This window comes from Bos javanicus, chromosome 29 (genome assembly GCF_032452875.1).
Source record: "Bos javanicus breed banteng chromosome 29, ARS-OSU_banteng_1.0, whole genome shotgun sequence".
NCBI lineage: Eukaryota > Metazoa > Chordata > Mammalia > Artiodactyla > Bovidae > Bos > Bos javanicus.
In genome coordinates, this window is record NC_083896.1 from 45362395 (window position 1) to 45381003 (window position 18609).

The following is an 18609-nucleotide window of genomic DNA, read 5'->3' on the forward strand; positions in this document are numbered from 1 at the left end:
AGAAATGGCATGGACCTAACAGAAAGAAGATATTAAGAAGAGGTGGCAAGAATACACAGAAGAACTATACAAAAAAGATCTTCACGACCCAGATAATCATGATGGTGTGATCAGTCACCTAGAGCCAGACATCCTGGAATGTGAAGTCAAGTGGGCCCTAAGAAGCATCACTACAAACAAAACTAGTTGGAGGTGCTGGAATTCCAGTTGAGTTATCTCAAATCTTAAAAGATGATGCTGTGAAGGTGCTGCACTCAATATGCCAGCAAATTTGAAAAAATCAGCAGTGGCTACAGGACCGGAAAAGGTCAGTTTTCATTCCAATTGCTAAGAAAGGCAATGCCAAAGAATGCTCAAACTACCACACAATTGCACTCATCTCACATGCTAGTAAAGTAATGCTCAAAATTCTCCAAGCCAGGCTGCAACAGTACATGAACCATGAATTTCCAGACATTCAAGCTGGATTTAGAAAAGGCAGAGGAGCCAGAGATCAAATTGCCAACATCCGCTTGATCATCGAAAAAGCAAGAGAATACAAGAAAAACATCGACTTCTGCTTTATTGACTATGCCAAAGCCTTTGTGTGGATCACAACGAACTGTGGAAAATTCTGAAAGAGATGGGAATACCAGACCACCTGACCTGCCTCCTGAGAAATCTGTTTGGAGGTCAAGAAGCAACAGTTAGAACTGGACATGGAACAACAGACTGGTTCCAAATCGGATAGGAGTACGTCAAGGCTGTATTTTGTCACCCTGCTCATTAAACTTATATGCAGAGTACATCATGAGAAATGCTGGACTGGATGAAGCACAAACTGGAATCAAGGTTGCCAGGAGAAATCAATAACCTCAGATATGCAGATGACACCACTCTTAATGGCAGAAAGAGAAGAACTAAAGAGTCTCTTGATGAAAGTGAAAGAGGAGAGTGAAAAAGTTGGCGTAAAACTCAACATTCAGGAAACTAAGATCATGGCATCTGGTTCCATCACTTCATGGCAAATAGATGGGGAAACAGTGGAAACAGTGTCAGACTTTATTTTTGGGGGCTCCAAAATCACTGCAGATGGTGACTGCAGCCATGAAATTAAGATGCTTGCTCCTTGGAAGAAAAGTTATGACCAACCTAGACAGCATATTAAAAAGCAGAGACATTACTTTGCCAACAAAGGTCCATCTAGGCAAGGCTATGGTTTTTCCAGTAGTCATGTATGGATGTGAGAGTTGGACTGTGAAGAAAGTTGAGTGCTGAAGAATTGATACTTTTGAACTTCGGTGTTGGAGAAAACTCTTGAGAGTCCCTTGGACAGCAAGAAGATCAAACCAGTCCATCCTAAAGGAAATCGGTCCTGAATATTCATTGGAAGGACTAATGCTAAAGCTGAAACTCCAGTACTTTGGCCACCTGATTCGAAGAACTGACTCATTTGAAAAAACCCTGGGAAAGATTGAAGGCAGGAGGAGAAGGGGACGACAGAGGATGAGATGGCTGGATGGCATCACGACTCAATGGGCATGAGTGTGAGTAAGCTCTGGGAATTGGTGATGGACAGGGAAGCCTGGTGTGCTGCAGTCCATAGGGTCACAAATTGTCAGACACGACTGAGCGACTGAACTGAACTGAGCTGAAAGACCTGTTACACCAGTTTCCCTGGAGCACAAAGTGCCTCCTTCTCCACACTGGACTCCTTTCAGGGCACGTCGATGGTCAGCAGCTGCAGCCACACGGGATTCAGTCTCCGAAGCAGATGGAAAATGCCCTTGGCAAGCGCCAGTCTGTAGTTGACACCACTTAAGTCCCTCTCTAGGGAATGGAATCCTCTATATTGCATTGCTAGTATTAGAAGCTCTCCAAATGGCTCTAATGTGGGTCAGTGTTGAGACTCGCAGAGAGACCTAGAGAAGTTATTACCCAGACTTCCCTAGTGATAAGAATCCCCTGGGGCTCTTTAAAAATGAAAGGGATTCCTGGACCCCAGGCCTCTCTGGATTCTGAGTCACAGGGTGGGCCCCAAGAATCTATTTAGTTTATTTTTTTAAACAAACCACAACCTGTGAAATTGATTCTTGAGGCCCAGGAAGCTTGGGGAACTTGGCTGAGTTCCTGGGAGATGCAGGGGAAGATGATGTGGGAGAGACAGGCTGAGACCAGCCTGTGGAGGGCTGGCCGGGAGGCGCACAGGCCTCTGGAGGGAGTGGTCCCGGGGCAACTGCAGAGCAGCTCAAGGCTTCTATTAGTCTGGGAGCATGTCTGCTCCGGCGTTTGTTTGTTTTTAATTTAAAAATTATTTTTTTATTAATTTATGGCTGTGCTGGTCTTCACTGCTGCAGGGGCTTTCTCTCGTTGCAGTGCATGGGTTTCTTTTTGCAGTGCTTTCTCTTGTTGCATGGACTCTAGGGGCACAGGCTTAGTTGCTCCCTACATGTGGGATCTTCCTGGATCAAGGATCGAACCCATGTCCCTGGCATTGGCAGGCAGATTCTTAACCAGCGAACCACCAGGAAATCGCTTGCTTTAGTGTTCCTAAGTAACTTACTTTTGGGAAAGTTCTTGGTTTTTATCTTCTGTACTCCCATCCCCTCCTCACGCTCGAACATCACTTCTACAAAAGATGAGTTTGGCACACTGTAGATGCTTAATATATAGTTTGCAAATGAAGGAATGGAAATCATCAGCCCACACGTAGTGTTTGAAACTACAGAGGGAATGGGACCATCTCCAGAGGCCGAGTAGAGTCCGGTAGAGAGGGGAGTCCAGACGGCACCACTCTTAAGGGGAAGGGGAAAGTTAGAGAGAGGGAGGCACGGGCTAACATGGAGGAGGGGGTTGTCAACAGGGCCAGGAAGGAAAATGAGGTGATGGGGACAGTGCGATTCCTTCACTCCACAGTCATTTTAGCTGCACCAAGAGACATACAGTGAGAACAAGGTACTTTCCCGTCCCCTGGCTGCTCCCAGACCAGTGAAGGCACACAAAACCCAAAGCACTCCATTTCAAAACAGTCTGGTGCTATGCTAGAGATAATGGTCAGAGTGCTCTGACCGTCCAAAGAACTCCTTACTCCATGAGAGGAGGCTTGGAGGACTTCCTGGGGGAGGCAAAGTTGATAGCTAGACAGATACATACACACATAAACCAAGCTTTTATCAGATGAAGATATTGATAAAAAGGACCCCACACATCGCCCAAGCAAAGGTGAGGGGCAGCATGTTGGGGTCAAGGCATGGAGAGGGTCAGCGAGGACAGCTCGCCAGCAAGTGCAACCTGAGAGGGTCTGTGGGGAAGGCCAAGAGAAGGACTGAGAAGGCTTGGGTAAGCAGAAGCATCCGGGTCAGTGGGGGCTCCCAGATAAAGCCATGAACCCCTCAAACTGTAGCAGTCACTATAAACCCAGAAACAGCCCACCCCTCTGTGTTTTCTATTCAGAAAGCCAGATTTGCCCTGAGAGCTCACAAGGACAACCTGGATGTCCCAGATCTCTTGTCCTGAGATGACACAAGAAAATCACTTTTTTTTTTTTTTTTAATTAAATTCTAGCAGTTCGAGCTGAAACCCAGCCTCACGGCTGGTGAGATCTCAGGATAAACTCTTACTGATGGAAAGACAGGGTGGGGCGTTAGGCTGTGATGAACGTGCCCCCTCATTGCCTGAAGAACAGCCCTTCTCTGCAGGCTGGATGGTGTCTTCTTTCTAGGCAGCAGGGAACCCTCAATGGGCCGGGGATGGTTTAGGAGTAGCTCTTCTGTTCTTCTTTGTAAGTTTCCCTCACCTCACCACCCCCACATCCTCAAGGGGCCCAGGCCACTCCACCCACGCTTTTGTGATGAATCCCCCAGACAGGGGGATTCTACAAGTCGGTCTCTACAGGGTCTCTACAAGTCGGTCAGACCTTCCACCTGCCAAGGTAGTTCCAGGTCTAGCGCCTCTCCAGGTCCATATCAAGGGCTCTGCCCATAGGCTGAGGCAGAGAAGGGTAAGGTCCTCCTCCTAGCTCTGAGCCATACTCCCCTGGACCTCCCACCATCCCTGAACAGGTAGGCTGTACCCATTTTAAAGCAGGTGTGGATACTGAGGCTGGGAGAAACAAACCGATGCCTCTCTGGATCACAGAGTTATTCAGAGGCAGAGCTGGGATGGAACCTCCAGTTCACTGACCCCCAGATTGTATTCTTTCTGCTCCACTGGCCACCTCGGTATAAAACAGAAGACAAAAATGTTTAGACTTCAGATTTCAGAGGAAGAACTTTGGTTTGAAATTTGACTCGTAAGATCACAGTCCTCAGAGGTGGGAGGGCCTTGAGCAATAATATTTCCAAGACTTCCCAGGAGAAACAGATCTCCTGGAATGTGATTGTACAGACAGCTTTTCAGGCCACTGCCCAGACCTGTCTATGCCAGGGGCTTGTGATGGGGCTCAGCAACTGGTATTTTTTTAACAAGGAAAGTCTGAGGTACCCTAGCTAGACCCGCCCAGCTCCATTTTACAGACCAGGAGACAGGCTCAGACAGGAGAAGGGGCAGACCCACCACTGATAGTCATCAGGTCCTGCATATTTGGAGGAAAAAAATGCAAGAGCACCCATGTGACCAGCGCTGGGACCCTGCAATTATTGATACATGCTTTGTCTAAACTAAGACTAGGGGCTTCCCTGGTGGCTCAGTGGTAAAGAATCCACCTGGCAATGCAGGAGACACAGGTACCATCCTGATCTGGGAAGACCCCCCACTGCAGAGCAACTAAGGCTGTGCTCCACCACTCAGCCTGCGCTCAGTGCTCGGGATCCGCAGCTTCTGAGCCCGCGCGTTCCAGAGCCCGTGCTCTGCACCAAGAGAAGCCACCACCGTGAGCAAATGCCCTGCAGCCAGAGAGTAGCCCCTGCTCGCCACAACTAGGGAAAAGCTTACCCAGCGATGAAGACCCAGCACAGACAAAATAAATAAATAAAATTGTAAACTGAGATTAATCCTCCCCTGATTCCTCGGCATGAGGCCAGGACCACATACACAAAGCCCTAAGCGCCATGCCTGGCTCAGAGTGCGGGAGGTTTTGCAAGCGTTTTTACTGTTGGGTAAGATGGTACGGGGAGAAGGCAGTGGCACCCCACTCCAGTACTCTTGCCTGGAAAATCCCATGGATGGAGGAGCCTGGTAGGCTGCAGTCCATGGGGTCGCTAAGAGTCGGACACGACTGAGCGACTTCACTTTCACTTTTCACTTTCATGCATTAGAGAAGGAAATGGCAACCCACTCCAGTGTTCTTGCCTGGAGAATCCCAGGGACGGGGGAGACTGGTGGGCTGCCGTCTATGGTGTCACACAGAGTCGGACACAACTGAAGCGACTTAGCCACAGCAGCAGCAAGATGGCATGGAGAATCCCGAATGAACTTTTTGGCCAAGCTAATATTTATCCTTCCCTTTCTCTGATTTCTCCAAGTGTTAAATTGACCAAAATCTCTTGTTGAACCTAACACCCTGGCATTCCAGCTTCCTCTGGAGAAATGAAGACCAAAACAATAGACCATTGTTCTGAAGTAAAAGAACTAGTCCCCACCCCAAATGTACTGTATTACAAGACCTGCTCAGGCAAAGAAATAATTTATATTATCAGTTGAAACACACGCAAACACTTAAAATTAAATATGTATATCTGTGGGCTTCCCAGGTGGCTCAGTGGTAAAGAATTCGCCTGCCAGTGCAGACGTCACAGTTTGGTCCCTGGGTCAAGAAGATGCCCTTGGAGAAGGAAATGTATTCCTTCTAATTCTTCTTGTCTGGGAAATCCCATGGACAGAGGAGCCTGGCAGGCTATAATCCATGGGGTCGCAAAAGAGTCGGACAGGGCTTAGCGACTAAAACAACAAGCAAACAACAAATGTATACCTGCACAGCCCCCTGCCCTGTTTCTGGTGGGCATCACATTTTCAAGGAAAAGTCTAGTGGCACTAACCATTAGGCTCACGGTTCTGTCTGATCATCCTGAAGGGTGCATGAAGACTGGGGTGAAAAATGGGGGCCGATGGGGGTGGAACGCACATTTGCTGAGGACTCTGTTTGCTGACCTGACTCTGCAGGACTGCATTCAGGGCCCACTACTGACTGTGTCTCACTGGGTAAGTTTCTTCACCTCTCTGAGCCTCTGTTATTTCATCTGAAACCGTGATCACAGAGGTAAGGCTCCCGGAGTGGAGGGCCCACTCCATCCCCATTGTCTTCAGGATCAGTTAGATTCTTCTTCCTGGCCCTGGAAGGAAGAGCAGCAGCCAGTCTGCCTTTCCAGGCTTTTCCCATTCAAAGGGTAACTCTTTCTTCTGTTCCCAGGCTTTGGTCACCCACAGGAGCCTGCCCGCATCTCTACTGCAACAGTCCTCCACGCCCTTGAGGCTGGGCTCCATCGCCACCTCCTCCAGGGAGCCTGCCGGGATTCTCCCAAACCAGATAGGGTCTCCCATTCTCTTCTGTGCTCCCTCAGCACTGGGTGTCTGTTTTAAGGTACCTTCCTTGATGTACATGAGAATTCCTCCTTTTCTGGGGGTGGAAGTTCTACCCTGCTCCCCTTGGCCTCCCTTCTAGCCTAGACATCATCAAAACAAGATCTTGCTCACAGTGTGTGGGTTTGGAGCAATTTCACTAGATCAGTAGTAAGAAAGAACTAGGCAGCCTGCCCCAGTTTGCAGCCTTGCGTGTATCTAAACCTCACAGCAACCTCAAATGACACCAGACATTTAAGTCTCAGACCACCTTAGGGAAGACTGTGTTTCATGTTAAGGCATACATTCTGTACCACCCCCCGCCAGTACACACAGACTTCGACCTCTAAAACGGGGCTACATCTTCAATGAATGGGCAGTGGATATCCTTTCTTACTGATGTATAAAATAATGCCACCTTTCCATCAACACCATCTTAGATTTGATGAGATAAAATAGCATCCCTTTTAATAGCTGAGTAAGTCTAGGCGCATGAGGTTAAGCTGCTCACTCAAAGCACCTAGCAGGACTTCCCTGGTGGTCCAGTGGTTAAGAATCTGCCTTCAAATGCAAGGGACGTGAGTTTGACCCCTAGTTGGGGAACCAAGATCCAACATGCCAAGGGCAACTCAGCCCCTGTGCCTCAAGGAAGAGTCCATGTATCGCAACTAAGATCTAACACAGCCAAATAAATAAACAGTTTTGTAAAAAAGCACATAGCTGTCACAGCCACTATGATGACCCCCATGACCCAGCCTCCCCTTGTGTTCATGCCCTTGTGGGTCGCCTCCCTTGGGTACCAGCTGGACTTGGTGAGTTGCCTTGGAGGAGCAGAACACGGCAAAAGTGATGGGAGGTTATTTCCAAGTTTTAAATTCTGCAAAGAATCCGACCTCTGCCCACCTGCCATCTCTAGCCCTCTCACTTGCTGGCTCCCACTGAAGCCAGCTGCTGTGATATGAGTTATCCTTGGTAACTGCCAACAATCAGCAAGAAACTAAGACCCTCAGTACGACAACTCACAAAGAAGTATATCCACCCTCAGTCAAACCTGGACGTGACTGTAGCCTCCTGACTGAAGCCTGCGAGGGACCCTGGGTCGGAGGCCCCCGCTAAGCCGTGCCTGGATCCCAGACCTACAGGAAGTGAGGTCATACCTGAGTGCTGCTTTAAGCCGCCACGTTTGGGGGTAGATAGTTACAGAGCAATAGACGCATAATAATCTCTGATATTGAAGGCCAAGCATTGACTCTATCATGTCTTGGGGCAGAGATAAAAGAGATGTTGTCCTAGCTGTCAAAGGATATCAAGCGTGGCAGGGTGTGACTGCTGCTACCATGTGTACTGGGAGGGCCAGAAAGGGGGCTGCCTCCCTAACCCAGCTGAAGGGTCAGGCCCGCTTCCAGGGAGCTGCCAACCAGCAGGTTCTGGAAAGGTGAGAGCTCACCCACCCGGTGACAGAGGCAGGGAGGCAGGGGGGAGGGAAGGAAGAGAATATATTTTCTCCTGGTCCTCCACGGATTTGTGGATTTGGGAAATTGTTGTAAGATTACACACTTGGCAAGAGGGTATCTGGCAGCTATAGGCGTGACGCAAGAGCGTGTGATTCACCCTGACACGTCTCAGAAGCCTGTGAGTCATCGGCAAGCTCTTCCCAGCCCAGACTGGGGTGAACAGGAGGATCCGACCTAACTGTGCTGCAGGGAAGGTGTTGATGATTGTGTAATGGTTCCGTTGCTTTTTAACCAGGGTCAGGGTTGCTCTGTGGCTCAGGCGCTAGAGGTGTGGGTAGGGTTGCAGTGATGGTCACAGTCCACCTCTAAGACAGGCTGGGCAGAGGGTCAGGGTCCCTTTCATGAATTCCCTTCTTCACATTGGCCCTACCTTGGCTCCTCTGGCGGGGAGTGGGGGGGAAGGTGGGGAGCGAGCCTGGCAGACAGCAAGAGATCCTGAACGCAAGGAAGGCCTAGAAATTCTGAGAGAGGAGAAGGAGCAAGACCAGGGGTATGGGATGCGCCAACAAGAGCTCTTGCAGCCAGCACTTCCCTGACCTCAGACAGGGCACCCCAGCATCACCCCAGACACAGAGGACGCAGGACATCTGCCCCTGCTACCAACACAAGGACAGGAGAGCAGAGTGGTTGGAGCACAGGCTCTAAAGCCAGGCTGGCCAGAGCAGGAGGCCCAGCTCTGCTGCCTACTGGGTGTGCTTAATCTGAGCCTCAGTTTGCCAACCTACAAAATGGGGAGCTAGCAAATGAAGATAATGATTCCCATTTTGTAGGACTATCATAAGGTTTAAAGGAAATATAGGGAGGAATTAGCTCCAGAACCAGTAAAAATGCTGAAAAAATAGTGGTAAAAGCAAAAAGGAGCATGGACCAGATGTGTGAGGTCCCTCACAACCCTGAAATTCTAGGATGCGAAGGATTGGCTGGCCCAGCCCAAGTACCTTTCTCCTCCCCACCAATCTTAGGAGAAAGAGCTGCTCCTGGTAGTCTTGCCCTTGGAGGGACCTGCATTCACGATTTCATTTACTGTTCACAACAACCCACTTTACAGATGAGAAGACTGACAAAGAGGGGAAAGGATTTGCCTCGAGTACTGACTAACACTGGCTTACTTTTATTGAGCACTTGCTGCAGGCCAAGCCCTGGGCTTGGCACAGCGTCATTGCATTTAGTCCTCCTGACAACACATGAGTTATCCGTCCCTGTTACAGACAAGGAAACCAGGCGGGGGGAGGCGCCCAGCGTTGCACAGCTGTGGGTGATGGAACCAGTGTTTTCCTAGGAGCAGCTGGTCCTCAGAGCCTGAGCTGTTAACCCTATTCTCTCGTAGAAAATTATGGGCAGAGTTAGACCTGGAAAACACCTCACACTCCGAACTTTCAGCCCCAGAACTAGCCTCTTTTTTTTCTTTCTTTTTTTAAATTTCTGATTGTAGTAAAAATATACAGAAACATAAAATGTACCACCTTAGATTTTTACATGTACAATTCGGGAGTGTTATATTCATTCAGATTGCTGTACAGCCAAACTCCGGAAGTTTCTCACCTAGCAAAACTGATGCCCTGGAGCCATTAAACAACCTACCACCGCCCCCATTCCCCCAATCCTCCCACCTCCCCACCCCACCAGGCCCTGGCGACCACCATGCTACTTTCTGTCTCTGTGAATTTGACCATTCTAGGTTGGAGCTGTCCTGTTTCTTAAAAGCCCGTGTCTGTTTTGCTGTTGGGCCATCTGTTCTCACTGTCAACAAAATGTTTGGACAGCCAGGGCTACAAGAGTTCAGGAGAGGCTAAGATCTTTAGGATGGGTTAGTCAGGAAAGGCTGCCTGGAGGAGGAAGAGGGGGAAGGAGGAGAGGAAGCCTGTACCCGCTTCCCTGGGAGGTGGAGAGTGTGCTGCGTGGGTGACTCAGGGATGCTTGACTCTGGTGGCCTGCCCTTTGGATTATGACAGCCACCTCACCAGCACCAACCTTTGTCCCCAAGGGAGCTCCCGTCAGGTGGGTGGGGGCACCAGGCCATCTCAGAAGGCCAGTGGCTCACCGAAGGGTGAAGCAGACGCACCTGCAGCCTCCAGAACCATGGGGACAGGGCTACACAGTCAGTCCTTGCGAGGACCACGGCCCTCCTACGGCAAGCTCCAGGAGCCCTGGGGGAGGCCCAAGGAAGGCCGACTGCGCCGGGCGCTGAGCCTCAGGCAGGGCCGTGAGAAGTCCCGGTCCTCAGATGGAGGCCCAGAACGGCTGGACACCCTCAGTCAGGAGCGGCTGCCTGGGAGCCTGGGGGACACGGAGCAGCTGATCCAAGCGGAGCAAGAAGGCAGCCAGAGGTGGCTGAGGCAGTATCAGCAGGTTTGGCTGAGGGCTGGTGGGTGGAGGGGTACGACAGGGAAGGGGCAAGATCCCAAGCAGAGGGACCCAGGGGAGCAAAGGCTCAGAGGGAGAAACGGATGGGGCTATAGACCAAGAAGACAGAGAGCTGTCGGGGCAGCGGCTGCAGAGGGAGGTATTCCAGAGGGGCCTGAAGGTATTTGGGATTTATCCCGTGGGCACTGGGGAGTCAGGGAAGGTTTTGGAGCTGATGGGTGATATAGTCAAAGCTGTTCTGAGATGACCAGTCTGTCAGTGTGTTGGACGGTGGATTTTGCTGGAGGCACGAGATGAGTCAGTACAGCTTCCCCAGGGTTACACCTTGTGGTCCCTTCTAACCCCAGAAAAGAGAGGATCAGGACCCCTGAGTGGGGGTCCTGCCCGCTGGGCTCCTGCCTTCCGGGAGAAAGGGTGCCTAGTGAAGGGGCTTCTGTCTCTGGGGTCTACCACCCCCTCCTGGCTATAGGTGGAACAGCACCTGAAGCCCACCCCTCAGGTGGGCTCTGATTGCAACCCCTCCTCTGTCTTCCAGAAGATCAGGAGAAGGTGGGAGAGCTTTGTCACCAGCTTCCCCAACGTGACCCTGAGCCGGTCAGCCTCCCCACAGCCCCCGCTGGGCACCACCAGCTAAGGAGGCCACGAGCGGTGGGGACCCTCGCTGCACCCAGATGAGATGGCATGCCTGCTGCCCTACCTCTCCGTGGCCCTCTGGACTGTGTGGATGGGGTGACCACCTCTCTGTGGACTGTTCCCGCCTTCCCTAGTGGCACGCCCAGGCCTCCGCCACCAGGACAGAGCTCGGTGAAGCCAGACTCATGGCTGAGCAGCTCTGGCACATCGCCTGGTCACTGGGCCATGCCCGACCCACCCTTCTCAGCAGCTGCCAGTGGTGGGTGGGGCCTGGGCCTCCCTCCCCAACGATGAGCCCTTCCCCAGGGCAAGGACCACGTCTGGCCTGTGTCTTGTCGCGTGTTGTCGCTCTCCTCACAGTCTCCTGATGAAGGAAGTCCCTCCCTGCTTGACAGGGGAGAACTAAGGCCCGGATAGGGGAAGGGATTGCTGCCATTGGCATCTCGGGCCACACCCGCACCCAATGCCCAACACTGCGTTGAACACAGGAATAAAGGTTGCCGAGCTGAAGTAAATGATTTTCTGCTGACGAACTGGCCCCCAGTGCTCTCCCAACCCCCTGGGGGCAGGTGGTGTCCAGAGCTTCCCAGAGGATAGAGCAGAAGCCCTGGGGGGTGGGAGTGGCGGGGGAGGGGTGGTCTCCAGGAGGCTGGGCCTCAGCTGCTACTTGTCTTAACCTGATTCTCCCTGTGCTGACCTCAGGCCAGCTTCGGAGGGCCTAGATCTCGCCAGCTCCCTGTCTTTGCGCTCACCCCCGAGGCAGGGCTCACCTTGAGGATCAGAGAGGGCAAGGGGCCCACTCAGGGCCACACCGAGGGGAGGGTCTGACCCCAAAGGGCCTAAGCTCCTTGAGAGACACTGGTACTTCCTGTGGGGTCCCTGGGGCTCTCCCAGGTCAAGTAGACCCAAGGTCCAAGGTGAGGGAGCAGCTGTAAGCAGCCTGGGTGTGTCCTGGGGTGGAGGGGGGACCTGAGGGCCCAAGTGACAGAGGGGAGGCTTCCTTGTTCCCCAGAGCCCGGAACCCTGCAGGGCCATTCAGGAACAAGAACGGTCCTGGCAAAATTTTGTCCCAGAGAGTCCCGCCTTTCCAGACCAAGCCTCCAAGCTCTCCATCTTTCCTCATCGGCCGGCCTGATGCTGAGCGTCCAATGGGACCCCAGCCAAGGCTCGGGGTGGCAGTGGCACTGAAGTAGAGCCCCCTTACCACTCATTTGGACTGTGATATGAATGCAAAATAAACCTTCACTGGGTTAAGCCACTGATTTGGAGGCCACTTGTTACCGTCACGCCTATTAGCATCTCCTGGAAACTCGGAGAAGGCAGGACTATTCACTCACCGCCAACAGCTACACCTTATTGTAGGTCTCATGAAGCAGTTGTCAGATTATGAAACGGACACCTGGAGGATGAGTAGGAGTTAGCCCAGACAAGAGAGGGCATGAGTGTTTCCATGGAGGAAGAGGGCTGGGCGAAGGCCTCACGGTCAGAGGGTTAGACCATGTGAATGGGCCAGGACACAGCAGGTGCCCCTGGCTTCGGCTCTACACGTATTTACAGCAAATGGTCCCCCTCCATGGCAACCCACTCCAGTATTCTTGCCAGGAAAATTCCACGGATAGAAGAGCCTGGCGGGCTGTGGTCCATGGGGTCGGACACGACTGAGCAACGAACACCCACCCCGGCCTCCCCGTCTGCCTGTCTCCCCTGACGTACCAGGCCTTGCCCATCCTGGTTTCATCAGCACAGAAGCCTTCACTATCACGAGCTGGGCAGGCCATTGGCAAGCAGACCCCAGAGGACGTTGCCCACATCATGGGTATTCATGGAGGGATGTGGCTCCCCAGGGAGCCCTCCCGACATGGGCAGTCAACGTGGCCCAAGCAGAGAGGGGACTCCAGAAGGGCAGAAGCCCAGGGGCTCCGAGTCTATCCATCCTTAGGCCAGCATCTGCCCAAAGATCACAGAAAGTCATCCTCACCGAGGGCCTTTCCTGGTGGTCCAGGGCATTGCAAGGTGATGTGGGTTCAGCCCCTCGTCTGGGAACTAAGACCCCACAAGCCTTGGAGCAGCTAAGCCCACGTGCCATAACAAAAGATCTTGCACAATGTAACAAAGACTGGAAGCAGTCAAATAAAGTTAAAAAAAATTTTTTAATAAATAAATAAATAAATAAATACAATATGGAAATTTTACATGGGAAAAAAATAAAAGACATCCTTGCTGAGTCAATTTCATGCTTCTTTGTTCTGTTCCCGCTGCCCCCAGAGGGCAGAGCCTCCAGGCCTCTCCCATGCTCACAGGGGTCTCAGAGCCCGAGCCTGGAACTGAAGGGGCCTGATTTCCTTCACCTCTACACCCAGCTCCATTCCCTTTCCTGTTCAACATCCCTGCCACACGCAGCCTCTCTGTGCCTGCTCCCAGAACTGGAAGGCTCATTGCTTGTCAAGCTCTGCTCTCTCCACGTGACCTCTGCCCTCAAGGGGCTCGCAGTCCTGCGGCAGAGGGAAACAGACAGAGACTGGCTACTCTGCTTCAAAGCAGAGCTGAGTAAGTGCTCCCTGGGCTGGGTGGTGAGGCAGGTTGAGCAGGAGGCCCTGATTCCTGAACCAGTGTGAAGCGCTCTGGGCTTGGCCGGACGTCTCTCCCTCAGCTTCCTGAGGCCTGCAGCCACACCAGATGGGAGGAGGCTGCAAGCAGGCGGGAAAGATTACCCTGCAGCTAAAATGGGGCGGCCACTGCACTAATGGGGAAAGCAGGGGACACTGTATCCCCAGGCACCTCTCAGAGCGAAGGCAGCGAATTCAGGCTGGAAAGGTCTCGGGGGCACAGAGGTCCAGGCTGTTTACTTTACAGATGAGGAAACCGAGGGACCCCGCAGCAAGCTGGAGGCCAGACTTAGGTTCCCCTCTAGAACTCCCAGGTGGGAATTCTGCACCCACCTGCCCTTTGTGCTCCAAATCCCCTTCGTCAGGGTCTCCAAACTCAGTGTGTCCAACCAGTCAGGGGGCCAGGGAAGGCCCAGGCCTTGGTGTCAAACCTGGGACCCAAGCCCCTATCCAGCAACTAACTTCCTCTGTGACCTTACTCCAGTCCTCCTCTGGCCTTGATTTTCTCCTCTGCAAAATGCGGATGATGATCGCTGTGCCTTTCTTTGGGCTGAATGGCAGGGAGGTGGCAAGTGTGCAAAATCTTTGCAAACTGGAGTGTGTCGTGTCCTGAGAGGGAATGCCAGCATCACCCTCCTGCTCAGCACCCTCATCGTCAGGCTGAGAGCAAAGCGTGTAAACGCTCTGTGGCTAAATGCCCGAGTTCTGCCACGTGATACTGGTGTGACCTTGGGCAAGTGACTTAACCTCTCTGTGCTTTGGTTTCCTCATCTGTTCCACAGAAATAGTAACGGTCCCCCCTTACCCAAGTTAATGCATGTAAAGCACTTGGGGCAGGTAGCCCTTGGTTCTTAGTAGCAAGTTCCAGGACATTCTTCCAGTGTGACCCTTGGCAGGTCCCTTTTCTGAGCCTCAGCAGTCTCCTCTGGGAAATGAGGATGCTAATAATAGCATCTGGTTCAAGGTGTCTTGGGGAAGAGATGGGTCAAAGCACACACACCCTGAGCCCAGGGCCGTGCCACAGAAGCACCCTCTCCATGAGAGTCCACGGAGCCTGGCGTATCCTCAGCTCACCTTGGCTGAGACGGACCTTGGCAGGCCCGCCGGCGTCAGGATCCAGGAACGTGGGCCCGACCGCAGACCAGACGGCCGTCCTGGGGCCTCCCAGGAGGTGGGCTCTCCTTTAGCGCCAGGGCTGAGATGGGCGTGGGAGGAGGCCCTGTCTCCTTGCACACTGCACCCCACCCGCTACTGTGGCTGTTGCTGAACTCTTCCTGCCCCCACCCACTGCCAGGCTGTGGCTCTCAGCTCTGAGCACCAGGGACAAGCAATCCATTCAACCAACACTCAGCAAGGCTCACTCGGAGCCCTGCTCCTGCGAGGACTTCGGAAAGGATGACACGCATCGCCCTCCATGCCCCCCGGGGTGACAGTCGGCAGTGATCCAGCACTCCAGAGCCAGCTAGGGAGCAGAAGTGCCCAGAGAAAGGCGAGGTTAGCTGTTGGCAGGTGGGCATCAGAGCCGGCTTCCTGAATAGGGGACAGAAGAGCTGAGTGTGGTTCACCCCCGTGGAGGGTTGGACAAGGCGTGCCAGGAAGAGGGAACAGCACATGTGAGGCATGGAGACCTGGACCAGATGGAGCGTTTGGAGATCAAGGCATGACTCAGTTTTGCTGGGGACAAAAAGGGGTCGGGGAGGTGAGAACAGACAGACAAGGCAGAGGGCTCAAAGGACCTGGGATGGCACTCCACCTGAGGAGCCCCAGGGAGCCGGGACCGGCTTCTATAACATAGAGACATTCCCTGTGATCCTGGGAGGATGCGGAGGCGAGCAGACCAAATATTCCCACATTACAGCTTAGAATCTCAGGGGTGTTGGAGGGAGGGAGGTGGCTCAGACGTGGACAGTATTGACAGAGTCAACACAATGTAACCAGGACTTACCCGGGAGTCCAGTGGCTACAGCTCGGCGCTCCCAACGCAGGGGGTCTGGGTTTTAGGGAATTAGATCCTACAAGCCATAACTCAGAGTTCGCATGCCGAAACTAAAGATTCTGCAGGCTGCAACGAAGATCGAAGTTTCCACGTGCTGCAACCAAAGACCCCGCAGCACAGCCAAATAAATAAAGAAGTGTTACAAAATAAAAACAATGTAATCAATGCACATCTAACCACAGTTCGCCTGGTCTAACTCTATTGGGAGGGTGGTTGAGAGGTGATCAAGAAGGGCTTCTCTTCCATTGTAGAAAGCCCAGGGATGATGTCTACACTTGAAAAACCAAGAAATTGCCAGAAAAGCATATTATCTAGAAATCCAGAGGTAAATCCCAGAGGAAACACCTACCCAAGCTGAAGCTGTGTGTGTGTGTGTGTGTGTGGCGGCGGGGGTGGGGGTGGGGGTGGGGTTGGGGAGTGGAGTGGGAGAAAGCAAAGGAATGCTCGAATCCTCATAAGCTTGTTGTTCAGTCACTCAGTCGTGTCCAACTCTTTGTGACCCCAAGGACTACGGCATGTCAGGCTTCCCTGTGCTTCACCATCTCCCAGAGTTTGCTCAAATTCATATCCAATGAGTCAGTGATGCTATCTAACCATCACATCCTCTGCCACCCTCTTCTCCTCCTGCCCTCAATCTTTCCCAGCATCAGGGTCTCTTCCAGTGAGTTGACTCTGCATCAGATAGCCAAAGGGTTGGAGCTTCAACTTCAGCATCAGTCCTTCCAATGAATATTCAGGGTTGATTTCCCTTAGGATTAAGTGGTTTGATCTCCTTGCTGTCCAAGGGACTCTACTCTCAAGAGTCTTCTCCAACACCACAGTTCAAAAGCATCAGTTCTGATCTCAACGTAAGACCAGAAACTATAAAACTCCTAGAGGAGAACATAGGCAAAACACTCTCCGACATACATCACAGCAGGATCCTCTATGACCCACCTCCCAGAATATTGGAAATAAAAGCAAAAATAAACAAATGGGACCTAATTAAACTTAAAAGCTTCTGCACAACAAAGGGAACTATTAGCAAGGTGAAAAGGCAGCCTTCAGAATGGGAGAAAATAATAGCAAATTAAGCAACGGACAAACAACTAATCTCAAAAATATACAAGCAACTCCTACAGCTCAACTCCAGAAAAATAAATGACCCAATCAAAAAATGGGCCAAAGAACTAAATAGACATTTCTCCAAAGAAGACATACAGATGGCTAACAAACACATGAAAAGATGCTCAACATCACTCATTATCAGAGAAATGCAAATCAAAACCACTATGAGGTACCATTTCACGCCAGTCAGAATGGCTGCGATCCATAAGTCTACAAGCAATAAATGCTGGAGAGGGTGTGGAGAAAAGGGAACTCTCTTACACTGTTGGTGGGAATGCAAACTAGTACAGCCACTATGGAGAACAGTGTGGAGATTCCTTAAAAAACTGGAAATAGAACTGCCTTATGATCCAGCAATCCCACTGCTGGGCATACACACTGAGGAAACCAGAAGGGAAAGAGACACGTGTACTCCAATGTTCATTGCAGCACTGTTTATAATAGCCAGGACCTGGAAGCAACCTAGATGCCCATCAGCAGATGAATGGATAAGAAAGCTGTGGTACATATACACAATGGAGTATTACTCAGCCATTAAAAAGAATACATTTGAATCAGTTCTAATGAGATGGATGAAACTGGAACCTATTATACAGAGTAAAGTAAGCCAGAAAGAAAAACACCAATACAGTATACTAACGCATATATATGGAATTTAGAAAGATGGTAACAATAACCCTGTGTACGAGACAGCAAAAGAGACACCGATGTATAGATCAGTCTTACGGACTCTGTGGGAGAGGGAGAGGGTGGGGAGATTTGGGAGAATAGCAGTGAAACATGTATAATATCATGTATGAAACGAGTCGCCAGTCCAGGTTCGATGCACGATACTGGATGCTTGGGGCTAGTGCACTGGGACGACCCAGAGGGAGGGTATGGGGAGGGAGGAGGGAGGAGGGTTCAGGATGGGGAACACAGGTATACCTGTAGCAGATTCATTTCGATATTTGGCAAAACTAATACAATATTGTAAAGTTTAAAAATAAAATAAAATTTAAAAAAAAAGCATCAGTTCTTCAGCGCTCAGCCTTCTTTATGGTCCAACTCTCTTCATAAGTGTAGACTTCTATTTTTTGAACTAAGTACATTTATTGCTTCAATAATTTTTAAAAACTGAAATAAATGAAAAAATATATTTAATGTAGATTTCTCTTTTGACCACAGATTGAACCTGAGCCCTAGAGTCCTAACTACTGGACTGCCAGGGAATTCCCTAAAATCACTTTAAAAAGTAACACAGGACAATTGGCAAATTTGGAGTACGGTCAAGATACTACATAATAGAATGCCATCTTTGTAACGTTCCCTGAATTTGATGGTGTGGAATAAGAAATATATATTTGGTCTCTGTCCCTATTTCCTGGCACAGAGCTCCTAAAACCCTAGGAATTTCCTGAGTGATAGAGGTGTTAGGAGCATCTTTTGTTATTTTTCATAAGCCCTTTTCAACCAGATTCTTTGCCACTGAGCCACTTGGGAAGTCCCATATTCACTTTATTTGGATACTAATCCAAACTATACAGAAAGAAAAGATTTATGAAGTATCTGGAACTTTGAATATTGACCACATTTTTAATGACATTGAGAACAATTCCTTTTTTGGCAGTGAAAATGATACTATAGATATACTGACAAAAGACTTTCCATCTTTAAGATTACTCTTACCTTTTGTGGATAAAATGATACATTACTTACTTTAAAGGTGAGGGAAGTGGACTGGAATGAAGGTGAAGCAAAATCAGCCCTGAGCTGATAATTGTGAATCGGGGTGATGGGGACTGGTGATGGTGGGCGTTCTGCTTAATTTTGTATATTGCAAGAGTCTTTATAATCAAGTTTTTGAAAAGCAGTCCTCTGTGTAAGTGGTGACCACATGGAGATGGTTAACGTACCTGAACAGCTCTGGACCCCA

The 18609-nt window shown here is 50.7% G+C and overlaps 1 protein-coding gene across 2 annotated transcripts; it reads left to right on the forward strand.

Moving 5' to 3' along the window:
• The first annotated feature begins 9967 nt into the window (after positions 1-9967).
• On the forward strand, positions 9968-13147 carry C29H11orf86 (chromosome 29 C11orf86 homolog). 2 transcript variants are annotated; one of them, XM_061407132.1, is made up of 2 exons: positions 9968-10337; positions 10891-13147. In XM_061407132.1, exons 1-2 carry the CDS (start codon positions 10068-10070, stop codon positions 10984-10986), a joined length of 366 nt encoding a protein of 121 aa, XP_061263116.1. In that variant the 5' UTR covers positions 9968-10067; the 3' UTR covers positions 10987-13147. The 2 variants fall into 2 exon arrangements, with proteins under 2 accessions (XP_061263116.1, XP_061263115.1); XM_061407131.1 differs by having other exon boundaries at positions 9971-10337; positions 10888-13147.
• The last annotated feature ends 5462 nt before the right edge of the window (positions 13148-18609 follow it).

Excerpts from the sequence above, each read along its gene's own strand:
- C29H11orf86 (XM_061407131.1), top strand. The coding sequence starts at position 10,068 with ATGGGGACAGGGCTACACAGTCAGTCCTTGCGAGGACCACGGCCCTCC. Across the intron at positions 10,338-10,887 it reads GGCTGAGGCAGTATCAGCAG|AAGATCAGGAGAAGGTGGGA; the intron begins GTTTGGCTGAGG and ends TCTGTCTTCCAG.